Genomic DNA, 19,295 nt, shown 5'->3' with positions numbered 1-19,295 from the left:
TGTTTTAGTCAATGTGCAGTTCTTTTAGTAGTATGATTGTATTCTCAGCAATATGAACAGCCATTTAAGAACAGGGACATTTACTGCATATCTTTGGTTAGGAAATTCTGCTCTAGAGTATGGGGAACATCTTTGATTATGACTGAATATAAACAAGCCCACTAGACAGCCAATTGTTGTTTAGTGTTAGAGTTCCCCAGATCCATACTCAAATATAATTTTCTCCTGGGTGAAAAAAAAGGCGGAACATGCCAGGATCATCACAATGACATCTCCAGCCCAAATGGCTCAGAATCGCAGTACTGACCACCTATATGGCAGTGCATTAAAATATCATTAAATCCCATCCTGCCATTCAGCACCATAAAGAACACAGAGACCTTTCAACAGAAGTGAAGGTCTCTCTTGCTAGAGGTAGTAAAGCTCTAGCGACAGATGGAAAGAGCATGTGACTCTCCAATTTAGAGAAAGAGAACTATAAAATATTTTTTTTTGTGGGAGACTGATAACCTTTTGTTAATGCAATGAACAAAATAATTGCTCATTGCTTCAGCTTCTGCTTACTGACAGTTATCAAAGAAATCCTCAAGCATGATGAGAGGGGTTTTTGCTATTGAAACATACTTATATGTAGGTCATTGTCCAGGATTTAAAATAGCTAAATGTTTAAAAAAAAAAATCTGTAAACCAGTATCAGGTGAGACCCAATAGGGGAAAAATATCATTTCCATTCTGTTGTTTGGCTTACAGCCTGGAAGCACTTAACAGCTCATTGCTTTAACTTGTTGATTCAGCATGGCAAATTCTGTGCAACAGCCATGCCTCCAGATACTTTTGTAGGTTCTGAAGAGGGTCTGATTAGGCCTCCTTGGGTGTGAATGTTTTACATAGTGGCAGTAAAAAGGATGTTGGGAGACGGGATTAAATGTTGGAAAATGGGACCCTCAGAGCTCCAGTAGGAACATAAAAGATGTTCAGAAATAGAGAATTTTAATTTTTTCTCTTTATGTGGATTTTTTATTTTCACTCTGACTTAGAGAATGAATGTTTTGAGGGGCACTAACAATGTTTGATACCATTGTTTGATACCGACCCTCAAATTCTTGTGGTGTGTGTGTGTTTGGTTAGGTGGGAACACTCAAACAAGTCTTACCTGGGCAGTTTCTTCTTCTTGCTTCCGCTTTTCTTCCTCAGTCTCCACTAGTTTCTGTTTAGTCAGGAGAAGCTCCTTGTTCAGAACATCTGCTTTGTCTTCAGCCTGACAATCAGAAGGGATGAGCTAAAAAAAAACTTGATGCAACTCTTCCTCCTATGTTCTCCCACGCTCACTTTTTGCAGCAGAAACACGTTTTTTTCTAGTAACTGCTTGCTTGGTTATTGCATCATGTTTCAGCTGCTGTGCAAATGCCACACGACTATTTGATACTCTAATAGAAAATGTGCTGGGCCATATTAAGAGCAATTAAGGATCCTAGATCACGTGGGAGACTCCTGGCTTATATTAGGGTATGTGTGACTCTGATGTAAATAAAAGGAAGACTATGAATCAGAAGGGAGGCAGCATGTTATAGTTGGTTGGGTTCTCAACCAAACTCCTGTGTGACCTGGGCAAGCGGCTTGATCTTTCTGTGCTTTGGTTACCACATCTGTAAAACGGGGAAGATACTTAAATCACAGGAGAGTTGAAAGTTTGTGTGGCACTTTACACTTTCAAGTATTGTTTGTATTACAATACTTAGAGTGCAGACCAATATAAGAGGCAGAAGAACATTATCTACTATTGTAAAAACACTGCAAAAATATTTTCTGGAGAAGCCAGATAATGCATGTTGGTCAGGATGTGTGAATTTGATCTCCCATTTGAAGAGCTAGACATGACAATGAGATATTCAAGAGTACCAGAAATGTCTTGGTATGGTGGGGGTACCTTGCTAGCCTAGCTGATTACAGTGAAAAAGAGGTTTTGCCAGCGTTAGGTATAGTCAGTGGCAAGCTAACTTCCCCATTTCATAGATAAATATTGCATCACAGAACTCTCTCTGTTTGATAAGCAGGTTGATGGAACAGGCAATGGTTGTAGCCAGAAATAACTCACTGGCTGCAAAATCATGGGAAAAAGCACTGCAAAATGATTGATTACCTAATGCAGAAATTGTGTGTGTGACTTGCACCATGTTTTCCGATCATCACTGGCACTATAGCTTCTTTGCCATGCTGCCACTGATTATTAATAGTAGTTAAATGCAGAGGATGGGTGAAATCCTGGCTCCACTGAAGTCAATGGGAATTTTGCCGGTGACTTCAGTAGGGCCAGGATGTCACTCAAGATGCTATGAGACAAGAAGAATGTCCCTACCCGTTAGAAGCTTACATCTACAAGAATAGCCAAGATGCAGTGGGGACACCCACAGGTGTCCTCCCCTCCCCTCAAATACAGTGAGAGGGGCAAAAGAGATGAAGCAAGTCTTTAGCAAGGATATGAATAAGAGGACGGTGGGAGGATTGGTAGGTCATTCCACACAAAGTGGCAATATGGAAGAGGGCACAAAGAAGAGAATAGTGAAAGGAAGGGGATAGTGATGCTAGCATCTGATGGAGCAAAGGAGGTAAGGGGATAGTAAAGGGGTCCTTCCAACTTTAAAAAGAAAAAAACGAACAAACCTGTTTTAGACCCTAGACCAGCAACATAATACATGGTTCAATATACCCATTAAAAACACTCGAAAGAACTATCTGAGTATCAGTTCCTTTTTCTGTTTGCTCAATCCCAGGTGCTCATCTGCCTAGCACCATCCTAAGTGTCATTAACTCTTGTGGGGAAGGAAGAGAGCAGTTGCACATAGACAAAGTTATTGCCACAGCAGGGGTGGACTACAGGTAAAAGAGCCACCTCAGTCTCCTACATAGAAGACAGATAAAATATGAGAGCAGGAATGGGCAGAAAATAAGCAGCTGTGGAGCTAGCAAGTGTTACAATTTGGCTCGTATTTCAAATACTGCTGGGGAGGATACATCTCCTAGCATCCCACAAGCTTTTATCATCTACTCCTGGCCTCCAGAGACATTGCCCTTATCCTTTGCCTCTTGTGCGTCTCCCCTATCAGTATGGCTCAGGCTCTTAGTCATAACTGAGCCCAAAACAGCAGACACTGACTTTTAAGAGGTAGAGTAACTGCAGGGTTGTGGCATGGACTGTATTTCTTTATGTAAGTTGAGAATTGTAAACAGTCAAAGCACAGTCAGATTCAGATTCTTACTCATACCAAGGAGCACCTTACCCCACAACAGCGCCTACTGGCTTCAGTTTGAGTAAGATGCTACTCACTGAAGTAAGAGTGCAGAATTTGTCCTGTTTATTATTTAATACAGTAATGATTACTAACAGTTCGCTTCTAAAGAATGTAGCAGAATACATTGTGAAGCTCTGAAGTGCACTTCATTATTGCAAAGAGATACACAACACCCCAGTTGTGTATAACCTTCCCAAAGTCAACCTAATCATGTGAACAGCTCCCCCAGCACTTGTCCTCTGTGCCACAGGTTAGGTTTTGTAGGAAGCATTTTACTGATGGAAATACTAAAACATCTCAACTTTTGGTGCTAGCGCCACATAGCTTTCTTGGGAATGCTGTCTGCTACCTTGGTAACTGGAGCTAGGATTAGATGGTTTTGGAAGAGTAGAAGAATGTGTGAGGTGAGAGACATACTGGATGACATTGTAGCAATTTAAAATTCTGGAGAGCATGGCATAAATTTTTCAAGTTAGTAGCCATATTCTGATACTTGCATGAGAGATTAAAGCCTACATTTTCCAAAACAGACTGCAATAGCACAGGTAATTTGGTGTCCACTGGTGCCAATATTTGTGCCTGCAACTGCATCCATTAGACACTTAGCTTCTTGACTGCAGTTACAGATCAGGTAGTTAGGCATCTCAATGGGAGCAGATAAAGGCACTAATAATAATGCCTTCAATTTTGCACTCATTCAATTGTGAATGCAAAATACTGCCATTGCCCTCCCCACCACCTAACATTAGGAATTCAGGCTCAGGCCTGGCTACAAATCAGTGCCTGTGTTACCTGGTCCAAGTCATTTCGGAGGGCTATTTTGCTTGTTACAAGTTCATGGGCAAGGTCATCATTCTCCTGTTCCAGCCGCATGCTCGCTTCCTGGAGCCTGCGGTTCTCCCTCTGCAGAAAGAAAGGAACAAATTGGAGAATAAGTTAATTTCTTATCAATTTTAAAATGAAGGAACAAAGAGACAAGTGAATATTTTGTGGGTGGGTATGAGAGTGAGAAAAAGTATAAAAACCAAGAAGGCATGAGTGCACAGTTAAGGCAGGATTGCTGCTGTGGGAAATAACATTGAATTAAGCCAGCAGATGCAGTACCCCATCTGACAGAGCCTGTTTAGAAAAACTGAAACAGTGCTATGGAAATAAGAAAAGGAGTACTTGTGGCACCTTAGAGACTAACAAATTTATTAGAGCATAAGCTTTCGTGAGCTACAGCTCACTTCATCGGATGGTGAGCTGTAGCTCACGAAAGCTTATGCTCTAATAAATTTGTTAGTCTCTAAGGTGCCACAAGTACTCCTTTTCTTTTTGCGAATACAGACTAACACGGCTGCTACTCTGAAACCTGCTATGGAAATGTAACTTGAAGGGCAGTAATTTCAATTCCGTCCCTGTGGTGCTCTTTACAAACATATTTATGTTCAGGCCCAAATGACACACTGACTGTAGGCTTCTCTGAGTGCAAAAGCACCCTTTTTACCAGAAAAATATTCTGTTTCAACATGCTGATCATTAAGGGAAATTGGTTAGATAATAAAATCCCACACAAAACACAGTAGTAATGAACAAAAGCCATTTTCAAGAGATGCTCTTAATAGTCTATTCAGGTCCAAAATAGAATCTGTCCTGCCCCATTTTACTAAATATTGATTTCAAATCTTCCATAGGAATATTATGTTCTGAAAATGATGTAGAATTAAGTGTCCTTCCTCTGCTGGATCTTAAAACAGGGCAGCCTAGTAATGAACCTTTCTTCAGCTCTGTTGACTTGCTTTCTCCATAATCTGTGCCAGTGGATTCTAGTGTGTATTCAAATGGTATCTGCCAAGAAAGTGCAAATGGGGAGAAGGCCTTTCTTTTTGAAATGTATACAGCCTCCAGAACAGTGATGCAAATCAACTCAGAAATGAAAAAATATTCAATGTATAGAAGACTATGGCCTGATTCTCCCCTGCCTTGCACCTTGTATAGTCACCTATCCCTGTGCAAAGTGGTTGTAAAATACTACAAAACCAGTGTAAGTAAATTAGGGGAGAAGGGAGAGAGGAATAACGAATGCATTTTTTATCATTGGAATGATGTTTCTTGTCCAAGGGCTGTAAGGCAGAAACATTTGTTAAAGATGTCTCAGGGTGAGCAGACAGGGTGCCAAACATATTCTGAGAGTCCCCATCAAGCAGTTGGTTTGAGAAGAATGGGCTAAATATGGGGATCTTAAATTAATTTGCAAAGAGCAGCAGATTTGCTTGCCTTAGCCCTTGCTTAATGGCCTCTAGTCTTTCATACCAAAGAAGGGATGGGGGGAAATCTATGAGCTATGTAAAATAAAGACAAAATTTCAAGTTTTTATGAAGAACTTCCTTATGACTGAAGAATGGAATTCTCCACATGATAACATTTGACAAAGATCGTCTCTTCACTTGCGGACAGATGTCAGTTTTTTTCTTTGAACAAAAATAAAATGAAATATATTACAGCCTCTAAGATAGCAAGATACTGCCTCTGTAATAAACTTTCATGAGTTACTCAACCAAAACATTGCTTCAAAACGAAGAATTCTTGAACCCACTGCATAAACATGCTACTCAGCTTTCTTAATTTTCCTCCTACTCCACAACTACGTTCCTAATAATCCTAATGGAAGATATGGGTAAGGCATTTCCTCTCTTGAAATCTCAATGGTGTAGGGTTCTAACCCTCCAGGATTGCCCTAGAGTCTCCAGGAATTACAGATTAATCTTTAATTAGAGTTTGTCATGATGGAAACCTACAGAAAAACCTCCAACCAAAATTGGCAACCCTACAACAGAGATACAGTCCTATTTTTGCTCCAACATCCTCCTGCTGCATGAGTATTTCATATGCTTGCCAAAACAAACAAAGAACTACTGCTCAAAAAGGATGTTTTAAAAAAGAAAAAAACCTCTCCTGTTGTTAAATAGCTTCCTCTGTGCCAGGAAATGGAGCCTTTGCAAATACCTACTCTTCACTGTGACGTAATTGTGCAACAGTGCCTGAAATGTTGCACTGCACAGAAAGTTAGATTTGTTTCCTTTTGAAGACATAATACATTAAATAACTGCTACATGATTACTGAAGCCTTAAATGAAAGAACTTTATTATGATTTGACACAAGTCAAGTAAACATCTTTTAAAGACAAAAACCTCTGCTGAGTTTTTATTTAAATTACACTGTACTCTGCTATAAATATAAAATTGTTAAAACTAGTTCTTCTGGTAAGGGTAATATATACTTGGATGTAAAACTAAATTACAATCTTGTATAGAAAGCTAGTCTCGTCTCTTTAGTTCAATACTTTTGTTCACACTATCAAAGGATTGCCAATTTCATTAGCAAAGATAGCTGCCTGACAGCAGATATAGCTGAAAAAGAGACGAAATTAACTTAAAATTTCTCACTAGACAGAAATTACTAACATAGCTGCTGTAATGCTGATTATAGGAACACTGTTTAAAGATAAGGAAGAAATCAGCTCTATTCCTTACAGACCTGTGTGAAATAACCCTGCAAGTTGGTTGGCTTTAACATTCTTTGCTATGCTTTTGCCAGAAGCTTCAGTGTCTGCAAAGCAAGCAGCAGAACGTGAGATTTCAAACTTCTGCTCTGCACTCACAGACAAGTAGGAAAGCAAGCAATGTGGTTGGAAATGTACTATGCTCCTCTTAAATAGGAATCTGCATGGCAAGTTTTAAAACGTTAGATGTGTCCTATTCATTATACCAGCCAACAGCTATTTAGTCTCCGTGATTCTACATATATTTATTTTCTAGCTGAGGATAATTTATCAAGTTGCCTTTCCTTTCCCCCAGAACAAGGATGCAAAGTATGATTAGCCATGAGTAGTCTTCTCCAGCCCCTCCCCGCACCCTACCAACGAAGAACTGCATGCTTCCTCAGAAGCAAGTTCTCAAATCTATTTAAATAAAAAAACAATTATTAACAAAAAAAGAGGAAGATAATAACTAAATTGCCTCTCACAAAAGGAAGTGAGCTACTTTTGCTGCCTGTCAAATGTTTTGCAGAGTTTTACACAGCCTCATTTTCAGGGGGAGGATTCTTCAGATTAACTTTAAATGCAGTTTGTTAGCTACAACCAGGCTAACATCAGAACCAGCATTTTGTAACCTCACATCAGCTGACTAGTCAGACCTGCTAGATGTTCTACAGGTGTAAAGAGAGACTCCCTATCACTCCCTGCCTTGTCTCTAAATACAAAGCATTTATAAAAGTTTACTGACTGTACTGATTATTCCCTTCTTGTTGGTATCACTGTTTCCACAAGCAGTAAAAAAAAGATGCAGCTTTTCAAATTAGTTTCCTTCCTTTTGTCACAGGAGACAGCTGGTTACATTTGGTTAGCATCTGTAAAAGGAGGATACTGCATTTCCAATAGAGACAAACACATTACATACATACACACAAATAAACTTACCTCCTGCAAAGTCACAGACCAACTACTGCTTTCAATCATTGGTGTCAACACAGTGAAAACAGGATATCCAGTGAATTTTAAATACCAAACAAAATAATTAGGAAATTAAAAAACAAACAAAAATTCCTGATTTGCTAATCCTACACTGGGATTTTCTCACTTTGTTTTTTAAAGGTATGGTCTACTCCAGCTTATACTTATTAAAACAAACATTTGATTTAAAGAAGAAAGCTGATTTGAAACTTGCAGGCAAGTCCCAACTCAGGAAGACTAAAAGACTAAAACTCCACCCTCTGCTATCAAGCTAGCATGAAGGATGAATATACATGATTACCAATGATGATGCAAATTGTTTTCACTGCTGCTACTAAAACTGGGTGTGACTTTGGTGTCACAAACCTTGCTGAAATCTTAATTTTCACATTTTGTTGTACCCAAAAGCAGATATTTAAACATAGAGAGTTTCTTATTGATGGAAATGAAGACTGATTGGAATTCACAGTCCTGGATGGCAGTAGATTGAAGGCATCATGAGTCAATCCAAAAGAGCAGTTAATTAGGTTAATTCCAAGATGGTAAAATTGAGAAAGTAAGATGGCTAAAAAGCCACAAAGCTTTAAAGGAACAATTATCCAGGACAAAAGAAGTTTTATGGAAGGCATCACAAAGTTTTTCACTGTGCTCTCTGCTACGCTGATGAACTCTTGGCTCTGGTTTTAAAGAAACATTCCGTCAACTGTCTTAGTGCAGAGTTTTATTTTTTTAAAAAATAAAGAAAACCACTCTAATAGTTATCAAATGTTTCTTCCCCTGCATTCAGGAATACTAATGCAACAACTAGCACCGAAATAACAATTATTAGAATATTAATTTTTACTTATTGACACTTCAGGCATACAAAAAGGCTAATACATCTGGATTATACATTAATACAGATAAAAAAATTGCTCCTGTATGGCAGTGGAGCCATAGAGGTGTAACTGTCCCACTTCAATGAAGTGAGCTCACGAAAGCTTATGCTCTAATAAATTTGTTAGTCTCTAAGGTGCCACAAGTCCTCCTTTTCTTTTTGTCCCACTCACTGATCTCATTACAGGATCAAGGCTATTGTGTGCAAAATTAGGACATCAAAGCCATTTTGGATGTGAACAACTTTTGTTAAGGGTCATATTTTAGCAGTAAAAACTAAAGTGAACATATTTACTGTATTGCAGCAAGGTCACACTGTAGGAATAGGAAACATTCCTAATTTATTTCATTAAGATAAATGGAGCAGTGACATTTAACATTTTTGGTCATGAGCGCTGGGGTGAGCACACTTTTTCGCACATAGAGCTCCCAGGAAGTCAATGGGATTCTGCGTAGGTGCAGAGTCTACCTGTAGGATTCTAGCTTTTGTTTGCACACTGTACATTTTTTTTTTACAGGATCCAAGTTTTCATCACTGATACAGCCTATAAACCCATATTATAGGTGAGAAGTTCTCAGAGGCTGGAAAAATCACTCAGAATATGGGGAAAATATTTGTCTGAATTATTTTGGTACTTTTCTTGGACACGCAGCTCCCATTTTTTTACTGGCTACTACTTACAATTTTAGATGTGTTTTAACTCAGAGTCAATTCATTTACTTAAGGATGGCAACTCAGGCTGTGTTTCTGTTTTAGTCTATGAAAATGTCAGACATTACATTTATCTGAATGTAAAAACCCAACAGTAAAGTTATTCTGCTGCAGAAATGTGTCTGTATGTATTTAGTTTTCCTAAATGAAATATTTCTAAATTGAGAAGACAGACATAAACCTAAAGTGAATTTCAGAGCACCCTTTTTGATTTTTGTGTGTGCTCGTGCATGTGGTGAATGAAATCTGTCACAATTGACTTGCAGAAAATAAGCATGCCCAATAACTAATTCTTGCATCATACTGTATATGTAGCATAGTGTACTACATTGCTTCCACTCAGTCTGTGTAGGATCTGGCTAGCTGATGATTAATCAGACGATGTAAAAATCCCAATTTTAAATGATCTCAGAATTTACAGATGGTTTGGGGTTGGACAGTTCTTAGAATGTAATAATCATAAATTTACAATTCTCCCCATACCTTAAAGGGATATTGTCAGTCAGTTTGGACATACCACTCTACCAGATCTGGTGAAGAATGTCATGTGGATTGTTTATATCTGATTAAAAAAAAGTCTACTGCAGGGAAATTAATCTCCACGTCCACGCTGGTTCTTCTGGAGATCTGCGTTGGGGGAAGAAGGAGTGCTTCCTCAGCAGTCCTTTTCCCCTCACCAGAACACCCAGATGCCCCTCTGTAGGTGTACTGCCCAGAAAAGACTTCACTGGGTGTTGAGCAGGATGGGCAGGAGAAGGAGACTAGCCATTCTGTGCATCATCACCACTTGGTGTTCACTGGATTGGTGTGAAAATGTAGCTAGGAATTAATACACCTCAGTGCTGTACAGCTCTCCCAGATCCGCTCCATGACTCCCACTGAGTAGCCACCAGGCCAACAGCAGTATGGTTTCGCCTAGGTTGTTGCTGGCAACAGGAAGAGAAGGCCCACTGAACAGACAGTTCCTGGCTCTGTCAGTCTAAGAGGCCCTTTCCTGCGGATCCACATAATTTGTAAAGTTTGGAAGCTTCAATCCCTCCTTGCTCCGCAGTCTCCCAAGCCCTGCCCCCCACATGGGACAAGAGGATAATTCACAGGACAGTTTAATTCTTAATTAATTAAGAACTGTAATGGGTCTGAGCAAATGACATACAAGAAGGCTGTCGGTGTACATCTAAATGATCACCCCAAAGTTGCACAGGTAGTGAAACAAACCAAAACACATGCTGAAAACAAGGGAGAGAATAAATGTGTTCTACATCTAAAAGATGAACATGCTGCACAGACCCCTGCTCCACAGAGCTCGGAAGAAATCATTAAAACAAAAGCCATCCCCACTACTGAATGGTGAACTGAAAATATTTTTTTTCTGCTAGGAAAACTGAGTCTTTAAGCCACAACCCACATGGAGAGCATCATCCCAAACGGAGCTCTTGGAGCATCATGCAAGGACATCCTGGAACCTTTGACAAGGTGCAGAGTGCTATCCCCCAGTTCTAGGGAGCCTCGTACTAGCAGTGGTGTGAATATAGTCCTTGCACTCCTGAACACAAAGGCTGCAATGATGTCTTTTAAGGGATGAGCAGGACTTTTTGCTTTCTCCCCCTTGTACATCCATGCAGGTCTGCAATCATAACTGACTGACCTATAGACTATGTCCTATATGCATAGTCTTCAAATGCTGATTCTCACCATTCTCATCAAGACATACTAATAAAATTAAACATACAAAACTGGAGTTAATACACTTATAACAGACTTGTTCTCCCATTAAGAGAGAGAACCTCTTTCCCATGTGTGAAACCTATCAGATAAAAAGCTTGAACTAAATGTGGCTCAGCTGGTTGTGAGGGATCTCTCTACTAATCAGTGCATCAACAAAAGGTTGACCTGATCCAATCCAAATAAAAGTTACACAAGGAGATGCACAATTGCAAACCAGAATCCTGAATTCTAGTCCTGCCTCTTGACAGTGACTCACTGTGGCTGTGGCCAAGTAAGTCACTTCACCTGTTTCACGATCTGCTAAATGGGAATAATAATCCTTGCTCATCCATCTCCCATGAGTGCTGTAAGGTTTAATTAGCTAATATGATTGCACAGTGCTTTGAAGATGAACAGTACCCTACATTTTCTAAGTATTATTGTAGTTCTATGTTAGTATGAATGAACTGAAGAAAGAAACCAATACCAGTTAACAAGCAGTAAACATGGTTATTTCTAAATAGGGAAATTAACTAGTATTCTCTTGGCCATGAATGCAGTCCTAGTTCTGACAGAAAATCAGATCTATGCTGGATTAGAGTTATGTTAAAAAATGTTAATTTGCAGTTTATCCTCAGAAATCAAGAAATGTCAGTTACACTTTCACACACAGTCTTAACTCTGCTGCTTCATGTGTATGCATTATAACAGTCTTTCACTACATGGCTGTGTACTATTCAGCAGCAACATACATTGTTTTCTACAACCTTAGATACTGTACACAATTGCAGTATCTTACAGAACTTTTTACTACTCTACATATGCCAGATAGAATACATGAATGTAATTCATTTAAAAGTACATAGAAAATGGCACTTATATGTTATGTATAATATTGAGGAACAGTAAAAAAAGTTGCTGGCATATGCTGGCCACATAAGCTCACAGCTAAGTCACCCAATAGGTAGTTCAGTGCCTCATCCCTGAAAAATGCACCTAAGGAAAGCTGAGCTGCTGCTGGGGGAAAAAAAAAAGTGTAGTAAAAGGATCCTGAATTTTAAATGAAATACAAATCTTAGAAATAACTTACCCAATAAAAGTCTAAATCAATAGAATATATCATTATGATAATGAAATTAAAATATAATAAAAAATTGAAAAATATTACAAGGTGCCACATGTTTATTAGGGATTGTAGAAAAAAATTGACATATTACTGTAATGTATTATCTGAGGAACAACATCTGGGCATGAAATCAAAGCTCAGAGGCTCTAGTCCAACTGAACTGTGCTAGGAGTAGGACCTGAGTGCGGAAAGGTGACTTTATGAGTACTGAGTTCATCTTCAGCAAAGTTTTACAATATCTGTTGTGTTGGCTTATCTGTGCATTATCTGCAACATTCCTGACAAATTTTCCCTCAGTATTGTTTCACAAATAATGGCCAACATTGGTAGATGCAAAATAATGCTTTTCTGAACCCCATTCTGTAAGAGTGGCAAGCTACCCTACATATGCAATAATGTTTTTCCAAGTTTTGCCATAAACAGGGCAATTACTCTTATAAAGTAAAAAGTACACCCCCCACCCCTCCTGGGGAAATGTCAATAGCTTGATCAAAGTGTGCTTTCTAGGCCCAGATCCTACACTGAGAATTGCATGGGCAAACCCTCTTCAACAGCACAGAGCCCCACTGAAGCCAATGCGGCCCTATGCAGGTGCAGGGGTCTGCATACCTGGTTTTCAATGCAGGATCTTGGCCATAATTTTTGCCTTTTCCCCCTGTTCATAGCTGTGCATGAGTAGATCATGGAACTGTCAAATTTATTCATTATTTGAAATTATTCACAAATTGCTTCACTGAATGATTCCTGATCTGCCTGTGTATGCAGCATCAGAAAACAAACACAAGAAAGGATAACATCATGCATACTTATATTTGCTTATACATAACACAATACTGGCAAGATATTGGATAGTCACACTCAGACTCCCATCCAGGAAGCTGCTCTATGTGGCTGGAGCTACATGCATGTGGGGACCTGCCTGCAGAGAGCAGCTTTCAGCATTGGGGCCCAATTACCCTGGAAATCAGAAATTCAGATACACTGTTGAGCTAATCCTTTTTTTATGAGCCTATCAGACTAACAACTTGACTGCTCCACAGTAACCAAGACATTTGACTTTGAATCTGTGGCCATATGTTGTTGATCCCATTAAGCTGTAATTGATATGCATTCAAATACATGTAATAACTACCAACATTATTCTGCTTCACACATCACTGGGGTTTTATTTTTCTCCTGTTCATTATGATGTCTATTGCAGTAGCACCAATGGACCCCAAGCAGGAATTAGGGCCCCCTTGTACTAACAAAAATTATTAAACCTTGCAACAAACAGATATTGATGACAAGGACCATATGTCAGTCTTGGAAGAGTTCACCTTCCTAAAGTCTTTGTGGATGTGACCATGCACAGTTTTTACTAAACAGTAAGTATTATTTCCTCCTTTTTGTGTCAGTAGTTGAGAATCACCCTCAGTCTCTCAGCGTCTCATGCAGATTCCCAGTAAAAGCGCAACAGCAGGAGAGTTACCTACAAACATATAAACTGAAAGAAGAAAAATATTATATGTGGCTATTTGAGGGCTTCTCGAATGTTCAATTTTTTTTGACTGAAATACTCCTGGAAAATCAGAATGACTCCAAGTAGCCAAAGTGATCATTAAAGAAATTAGATGAATTTGACCCACCACTTTAATTCCCAGTATAGTTTTCTGTACTGTATTGGCATATCCCACTATGTGTGAAATACTGACATAGGCACCTCTTGCTGACTAGTGAAATCCGATCACTAGTCCATGTAATTTAGCCAATGGAGTAGGTTTCAATATAGTGTCTCCTTTACCTTGTATCTGTCCATTGGGTCTTCCTGCTGCAGCTGACTCTCTCGCATTGTCTGATACTCTCTCTCATATTTCTTCAGCTTCTTTGTGGGCACCTGTGGAATACATTCAGAAAAACATGTTCTTAGAGAAGCACAGGAAAAGGCTGCCAGAAGTCTTTACTTGCAAACATGAAGTTGAGAAAGCTCCGGATATTCCCTACTGAATAATTAATTCCTCATCTCACTGTCACCAGAAAGCTGTGGTGAAAGCTGCGGGAAAAGTAACATTTTTACACTCTACTTTTGTTGTCAGTGAAAAGAGGCACACCAAACAGTTATCAATACAGTACATGCGTAAGCTTAATGACATTTATTTTTAAATACTTCAAATGGAAACCAGAATCCTGAAGTAGAAACATTTTGAATAAGAATTGGGAGGAGGAGAACAGGCATAAATATGGGGAATAAACGAAGAATGGCAAGGAGAACATGGTTCTTTTGGTCTCTTGGATCCACTGAAACTTTAACAGGAAGAGTTTGAGAGCAGTGATGACAAAGTACTATGAAAATTGAACTATCAAAATGTCATGTGTCCAACAGGAGGATGTTGGGGAATGAATTAGGGGAGAATCAAGTTATTTTTTTCCCTGCCAGTGAGAATCAGTTTTTCCATCAAACAGAAACAGATCATACACTGCCCACATCACTTACATTACTTGTTGTTTAGATAGTGAGCTCAGACCTGTACTAGTCTGTGTGAAGTCTCATTGGAGACATGGTTGGTACTTTTGTGGTAGAACGTTACCAGTGACTGAGGTGGCTCTGCTCTCATTCACCTGCCCACTCGCTGCCCCACACCAAGTCTGTGCATCAGTGTCCCAGAGTTAAGCGATGCCCTATGACACTGATAAAGCTGCATTGCTCACTTCCAGCCACAGCAGGGAAACAGTGAGTCAGCTACACAGATGAAAATCACAGACAGATTTGGTAAACAACTGTGCAAACAAGTCAAGTCACAGACAGCTGGATTTACAGGAAAACATCCATCTGTTTTTTTGCAAAAGAAAACAGTCAAGATATAGAGACAGCATCTGTATTTTTAGGTGTAGAATGGAGATACTCAGCTTTACATTTATTTTTTAATTGGCTATAATGTAGCTTTGTGTATACTCTCATTACTTTCTCCCTTGACAGACCTTTAACAGCACTCTAATGTCCCCATACAACCCATAATAGGCAACAACGAAGTTGCTAGCTGTATGGCATACATTGGCATCAGGCAAGGACATCAGTGAAAGAATATGTCACAGTGATTTATAAAAAGATACATGATTTGCCTTGATCTATTCCTGTGATATTTCTGCCAGTCTTCTAATCCCCCCCACCCCCCATTATTAAGCAATTGACGAAAATCAGGAGCATTACATGCTAATACAGAGCTTCATGTGACAGCAGCACTGCAGCTAACGGCAGGACAGGGCTGCACCACAACCACCCTGTCATAGTGGTTGTTGGGAAGAGAAGGTGGACATCAGGCTATGTGGCCACTAGAGGATACTGCATGTGTGTGCGTGCGCGCATGCATGTGAGTGGGGATTAATATAGTTTCTCTTCAATTTTCCATTTGGGGATTTTCTTCCCCTGCCATAGGAAAGGGCCGAGGTGGTTCCCAAAGTCACAGCAGAAAGGGTCAGGGGAGTTACAGCTGGGAGATGTGGAAGCCAATCTTGCTTGCAAGGTGCAGTACATTGTCACGGAGTTTCTATGCTAGACGCAGGAAAGGCTAATACAGCACAATGAATCAGCTGCAGCCTATTGTTAAACATAAATCTACATACAGCTCTAAAATAAAGACTTTGAAGAGAATAAGGAGAACAGGGAAGAATACAATCAATGCAATAATTCTGGATAAATGTTCATGAGAATTCTACTTGGATGCCTCTTAAATATCTATGAAAAGTGCTAAGTGATAAGAGGGAGATGGTATTATTACCTGAAAACAAATTTGAATGAAAATAATTTAACAGGAGAAGCTCATTTATATGTCAATTGACCCCTACTAACTATATGAAAAGCAGGGCTTCCTGGGAAAGTACAATCCATTTCCTCTTTCCTACTATGCTATGGCTGTTAAGGCTACCTTAACATTCAGCGCTAAATGTACACTTCAAAGTAAGATTTTAAGGAAATGAACCAATCCTACACAAAACCCAATCTATTCCCACCCTGCTGTGCTTCCATGATGTTTACACTTTGATCTTGCTTAGAGAAATAGACACCAGAATGATGTGTCGCTAGGATACCTTCCAAGCTAACATCTCTTGTGCTGTTGTGTGATGCTTTGCATCTACCGGCTATTGGCACAATAGCAATAGGGAGAGAAAAAGAAGGGAATGACAGGTGGAGAAGCATGTACAGATATAAAAAGCAGGAGTATTTATGAAGCAAAAGGAGAATTAGATTAGAAATTGCTGCACCTTGAAGTGCTGTAGTGCAAAGTAAACAATTCTTTTGGACAATGTTGAAAATTTCAGATCTGTATTGAAAATTTCAGATCAATTACAGGACAAAGCCACCAGACCCCAGTGCAAAGAAAGGGGCACAGTGAGGGAGAAAAATAGTAAATGAACTGTTGTACAAACCAACTTGCCTGCTTCTCGCTATTTTTAATTAATAGTGGATCAAATCCTTAAGGTGCACATGCAAAAAGTGTGCGCGCTTAATCTCATTAGTCTCACAAGGTCTGGATTTGCATACATGCATATATCTACAGTCATTCACTTACATACCTCCATGATGGGCACACATTCTACACACATAGGGTGGATACAAATAAATTAGATTGGTTAGACAGGAAGATAGGCAGAAGAGACCAGAGAAAGATTTCATGGTCACCTGTACTCCTTTCTTTCAGGTATTTGTGAGTTTAAGTCAAATCTTAATGACATATGAATGTTTATTTCATATTTACTGATCAACAGAACTACCAATTAAGCAGATCCATTATCAATCCTTTCTATATTATGCACACTTCTATTGCATCCACCACTGCTGTCCTCCTGGATGGTGAAAGGGACTTGCTGGAAGGTCGTGATGATTAAAGCATGACCTCATGCAAACCTACCAGTTCCTCAGAGGTCCAAACATCTAAAAAAGCTGGGGGAGTTTCTGCACAGCTTACAAAGGAAGCATGAGGCCCAAGTTCCTGTGTTTTATATCTTGATATCTAACTAGGTACTTATATGGCCACCATCAGTATAGCATCCAAGTGCCTCACAAACAATCACTTCTCCACCTCACAGGCATATAGATTATTACACCATGTTACAGATGGGTAACTGAAGCACAAAAAAGCCGAAGTTCACACAAGAAGTTTGTGATAGAGCTGAGAATTGAACCCAGGTCACCTGAATCTCAGTTCAATGCAAGACCAATCTTACTCTCTTCTTTGTAATACAAGACAGATAGGCAGAAGAAAGGCAGTATAACGATATGGGCTGGGTAAGCAATAACCTATACTAGGAGGTTTGGAGGAGGGCTGAGAGACATCGCCATGAAACAAACAACTACAAAGAGCACAGTATTGAGGCTTTATGGCACCAGTTTAGTGTTCTGTGAGGATGAGGACTAGTTCTCCTTATTGGGACTGTGTTAGGGCTTGGCTACACTTGCGAGTTACAGCACAATAAAGGAGCCCCAGGCGCACTAGCTCACTACCCATCCACACTAGCAAGGCACGTAGAGCGCTCTGACTCCACAGCTACAGCACTGCTGGTACTCCGCCACGGCGCCAGTATGGACACCCTGGTCTGTTATTGCACTGTGATCGGCCTCCAGAAGTATCCCACAATGCCTGTTCTAGCCACTCTGATCATCACTTTGAACTCTACTGCCCTGCCCTCAGGTGACCAACAGTCAGATCTGCCCTTTAAATTCTCTGGGAATTTTGAAAATCCCCTTCCTGTTTGCTCAACCAGGCGTGGAGTGCTCTCAGCAAATCTTTCCGGGTGACCATGCCTCCACACACCAGGCGATCCCCAGTATGGAGCAATGATGAGATGCTGGACCCCATCAGTGTTTGGGGGGAGGAAGCTGTCCAGTCCCAGCTGCGCTCCAGCCACAGGAATTACAATATCTTTGGGCAGATATCAAGGGCCATGATGGAAAGGGCCATGACCAGGACACACTGCAGTGCAGGGTTAAAGTACAGGAGCTGCAGAATGCCTACCACGAAACCCGAAAGGCAAACAGCCGCTCCGTGCCCCCATAACCTACCGTTTTTACAAAGTGCTGGATGCGATACTTGGGGGTGACCCCACCTCCACTCCGAGTACCACCATGGACACCTCAGAGGCCAGTGCAACAAGGCGGGAGGAGGAGGAGGAGGAGCAGCAAAGCGGGAGTGAGGGTGCTGAGGCGGAGGAAGACACCCCGGAGTCCCTGGATGCAGGCAGCCAGGAGCTGTTCTCAAGCCAGGTAGCCAGTCGCAGCGGCCGGTGCTTGGGGAAGGACAAACACCAGAGGAGGTGCCCAGTAAGTGGCTTTTATTTTGGGAAGGAAGTTATTCAGTGCGGGCTCTTGGGGCGAGGAGGGTTAGGGCCGTATGCATGTCTAGATGCGGAATAGGGCGTTGATGTGCCCTCTCACATCACGGTAATCGGCCTCAGTGATCTCTGCAAAGGTCTCAGACAGAACTTGGGAAATGCGCTTGTGCAGGTTTCTCAGGAGAGCCACTTTGGTCCTTGTCCCAGTAAGGCTCACTTGTCCCCGCCACTGTACTGTGAGGGGCGGGGTGACCATTGCTGCACACAGGCAAGCTGCATATGGGCCAGGGTGGAAGCCGCATTGCAGTAGAAGACCCCCCCTTGCTTCCCAGGTCACCCTCAGCAGAGATATCTTCCAGAATGAACTCCTGTGGAAAATGTGGGGACATTGTTCAGTTTAGGGGCCTCCTGCCACTGTTGGCTCTCCCCAAAGCACAGAAATCAAGAGGACAGTACAACCATGAAACAATCAGTCAGTCTTGACCCTGTGCTTACTCACCATTTTGGGGCTCCCGTGGGTTATGTGCACTTGCTTTGGGACGGGCAAATTATGCTATTGTGTAGACTGTGCTTGCCCTGAAGTATGGGGAAATCATTGCTCTGTTTGGTGTGAACAATGCTGCCTCTGTTAAGTGTTGCACTTTGCCTTTACAGATGCAACCTTGAGATCTCAGCTGTCTGTGTTATCAACGGCTGAGAGGCTGCAAAAAAATCAGGAAGAAGCCACTTAGAAGCAAAGAGAACATGCTGCATGAAATCAGGCAGCATTCGACTAATGAAAATAA

General features: G+C 40.6%; 1 protein-coding gene across 11 annotated transcripts in view; it reads right to left on the bottom strand.

Moving 5' to 3' along the window:
* The window catches only part of RABGAP1L (RAB GTPase activating protein 1 like), a 531,206-nt gene that overhangs the window by 10,128 nt on the left and 501,783 nt on the right, over positions 1 to 19,295 (bottom strand). For 8 of the 11 annotated variants that reach the window (XM_038413497.2, XM_043491093.1, XM_043491094.1 and 5 more), the window contains 3 exons: positions 13,988 to 14,080; positions 4,083 to 4,193; positions 1,154 to 1,258 (listed from right to left, as the gene is read on the bottom strand). In XM_038413497.2, coding sequence (XP_038269425.1) covers positions 1,154 to 1,258; positions 4,083 to 4,193; positions 13,988 to 14,080 — 309 coding nt within the window. Of the gene's footprint in view, positions 1 to 1,153; positions 1,259 to 4,082; positions 4,194 to 7,753; positions 13,691 to 13,987; positions 14,081 to 19,295 lie in introns of those variants that run through there. The other 3 variants (XM_038413504.1, XM_043491098.1, XM_038413518.2) reach the window with 2 other exon arrangements.

The sequence above is a fragment of the Dermochelys coriacea genome, chromosome 8, assembly GCF_009764565.3.
Source record: "Dermochelys coriacea isolate rDerCor1 chromosome 8, rDerCor1.pri.v4, whole genome shotgun sequence".
Taxonomy (NCBI): Eukaryota; Metazoa; Chordata; order Testudines; family Dermochelyidae; genus Dermochelys; species Dermochelys coriacea.
Note: the sequence above shows the minus strand (reverse complement) of the source record. Positions and strands in the feature narration are given on the sequence as shown.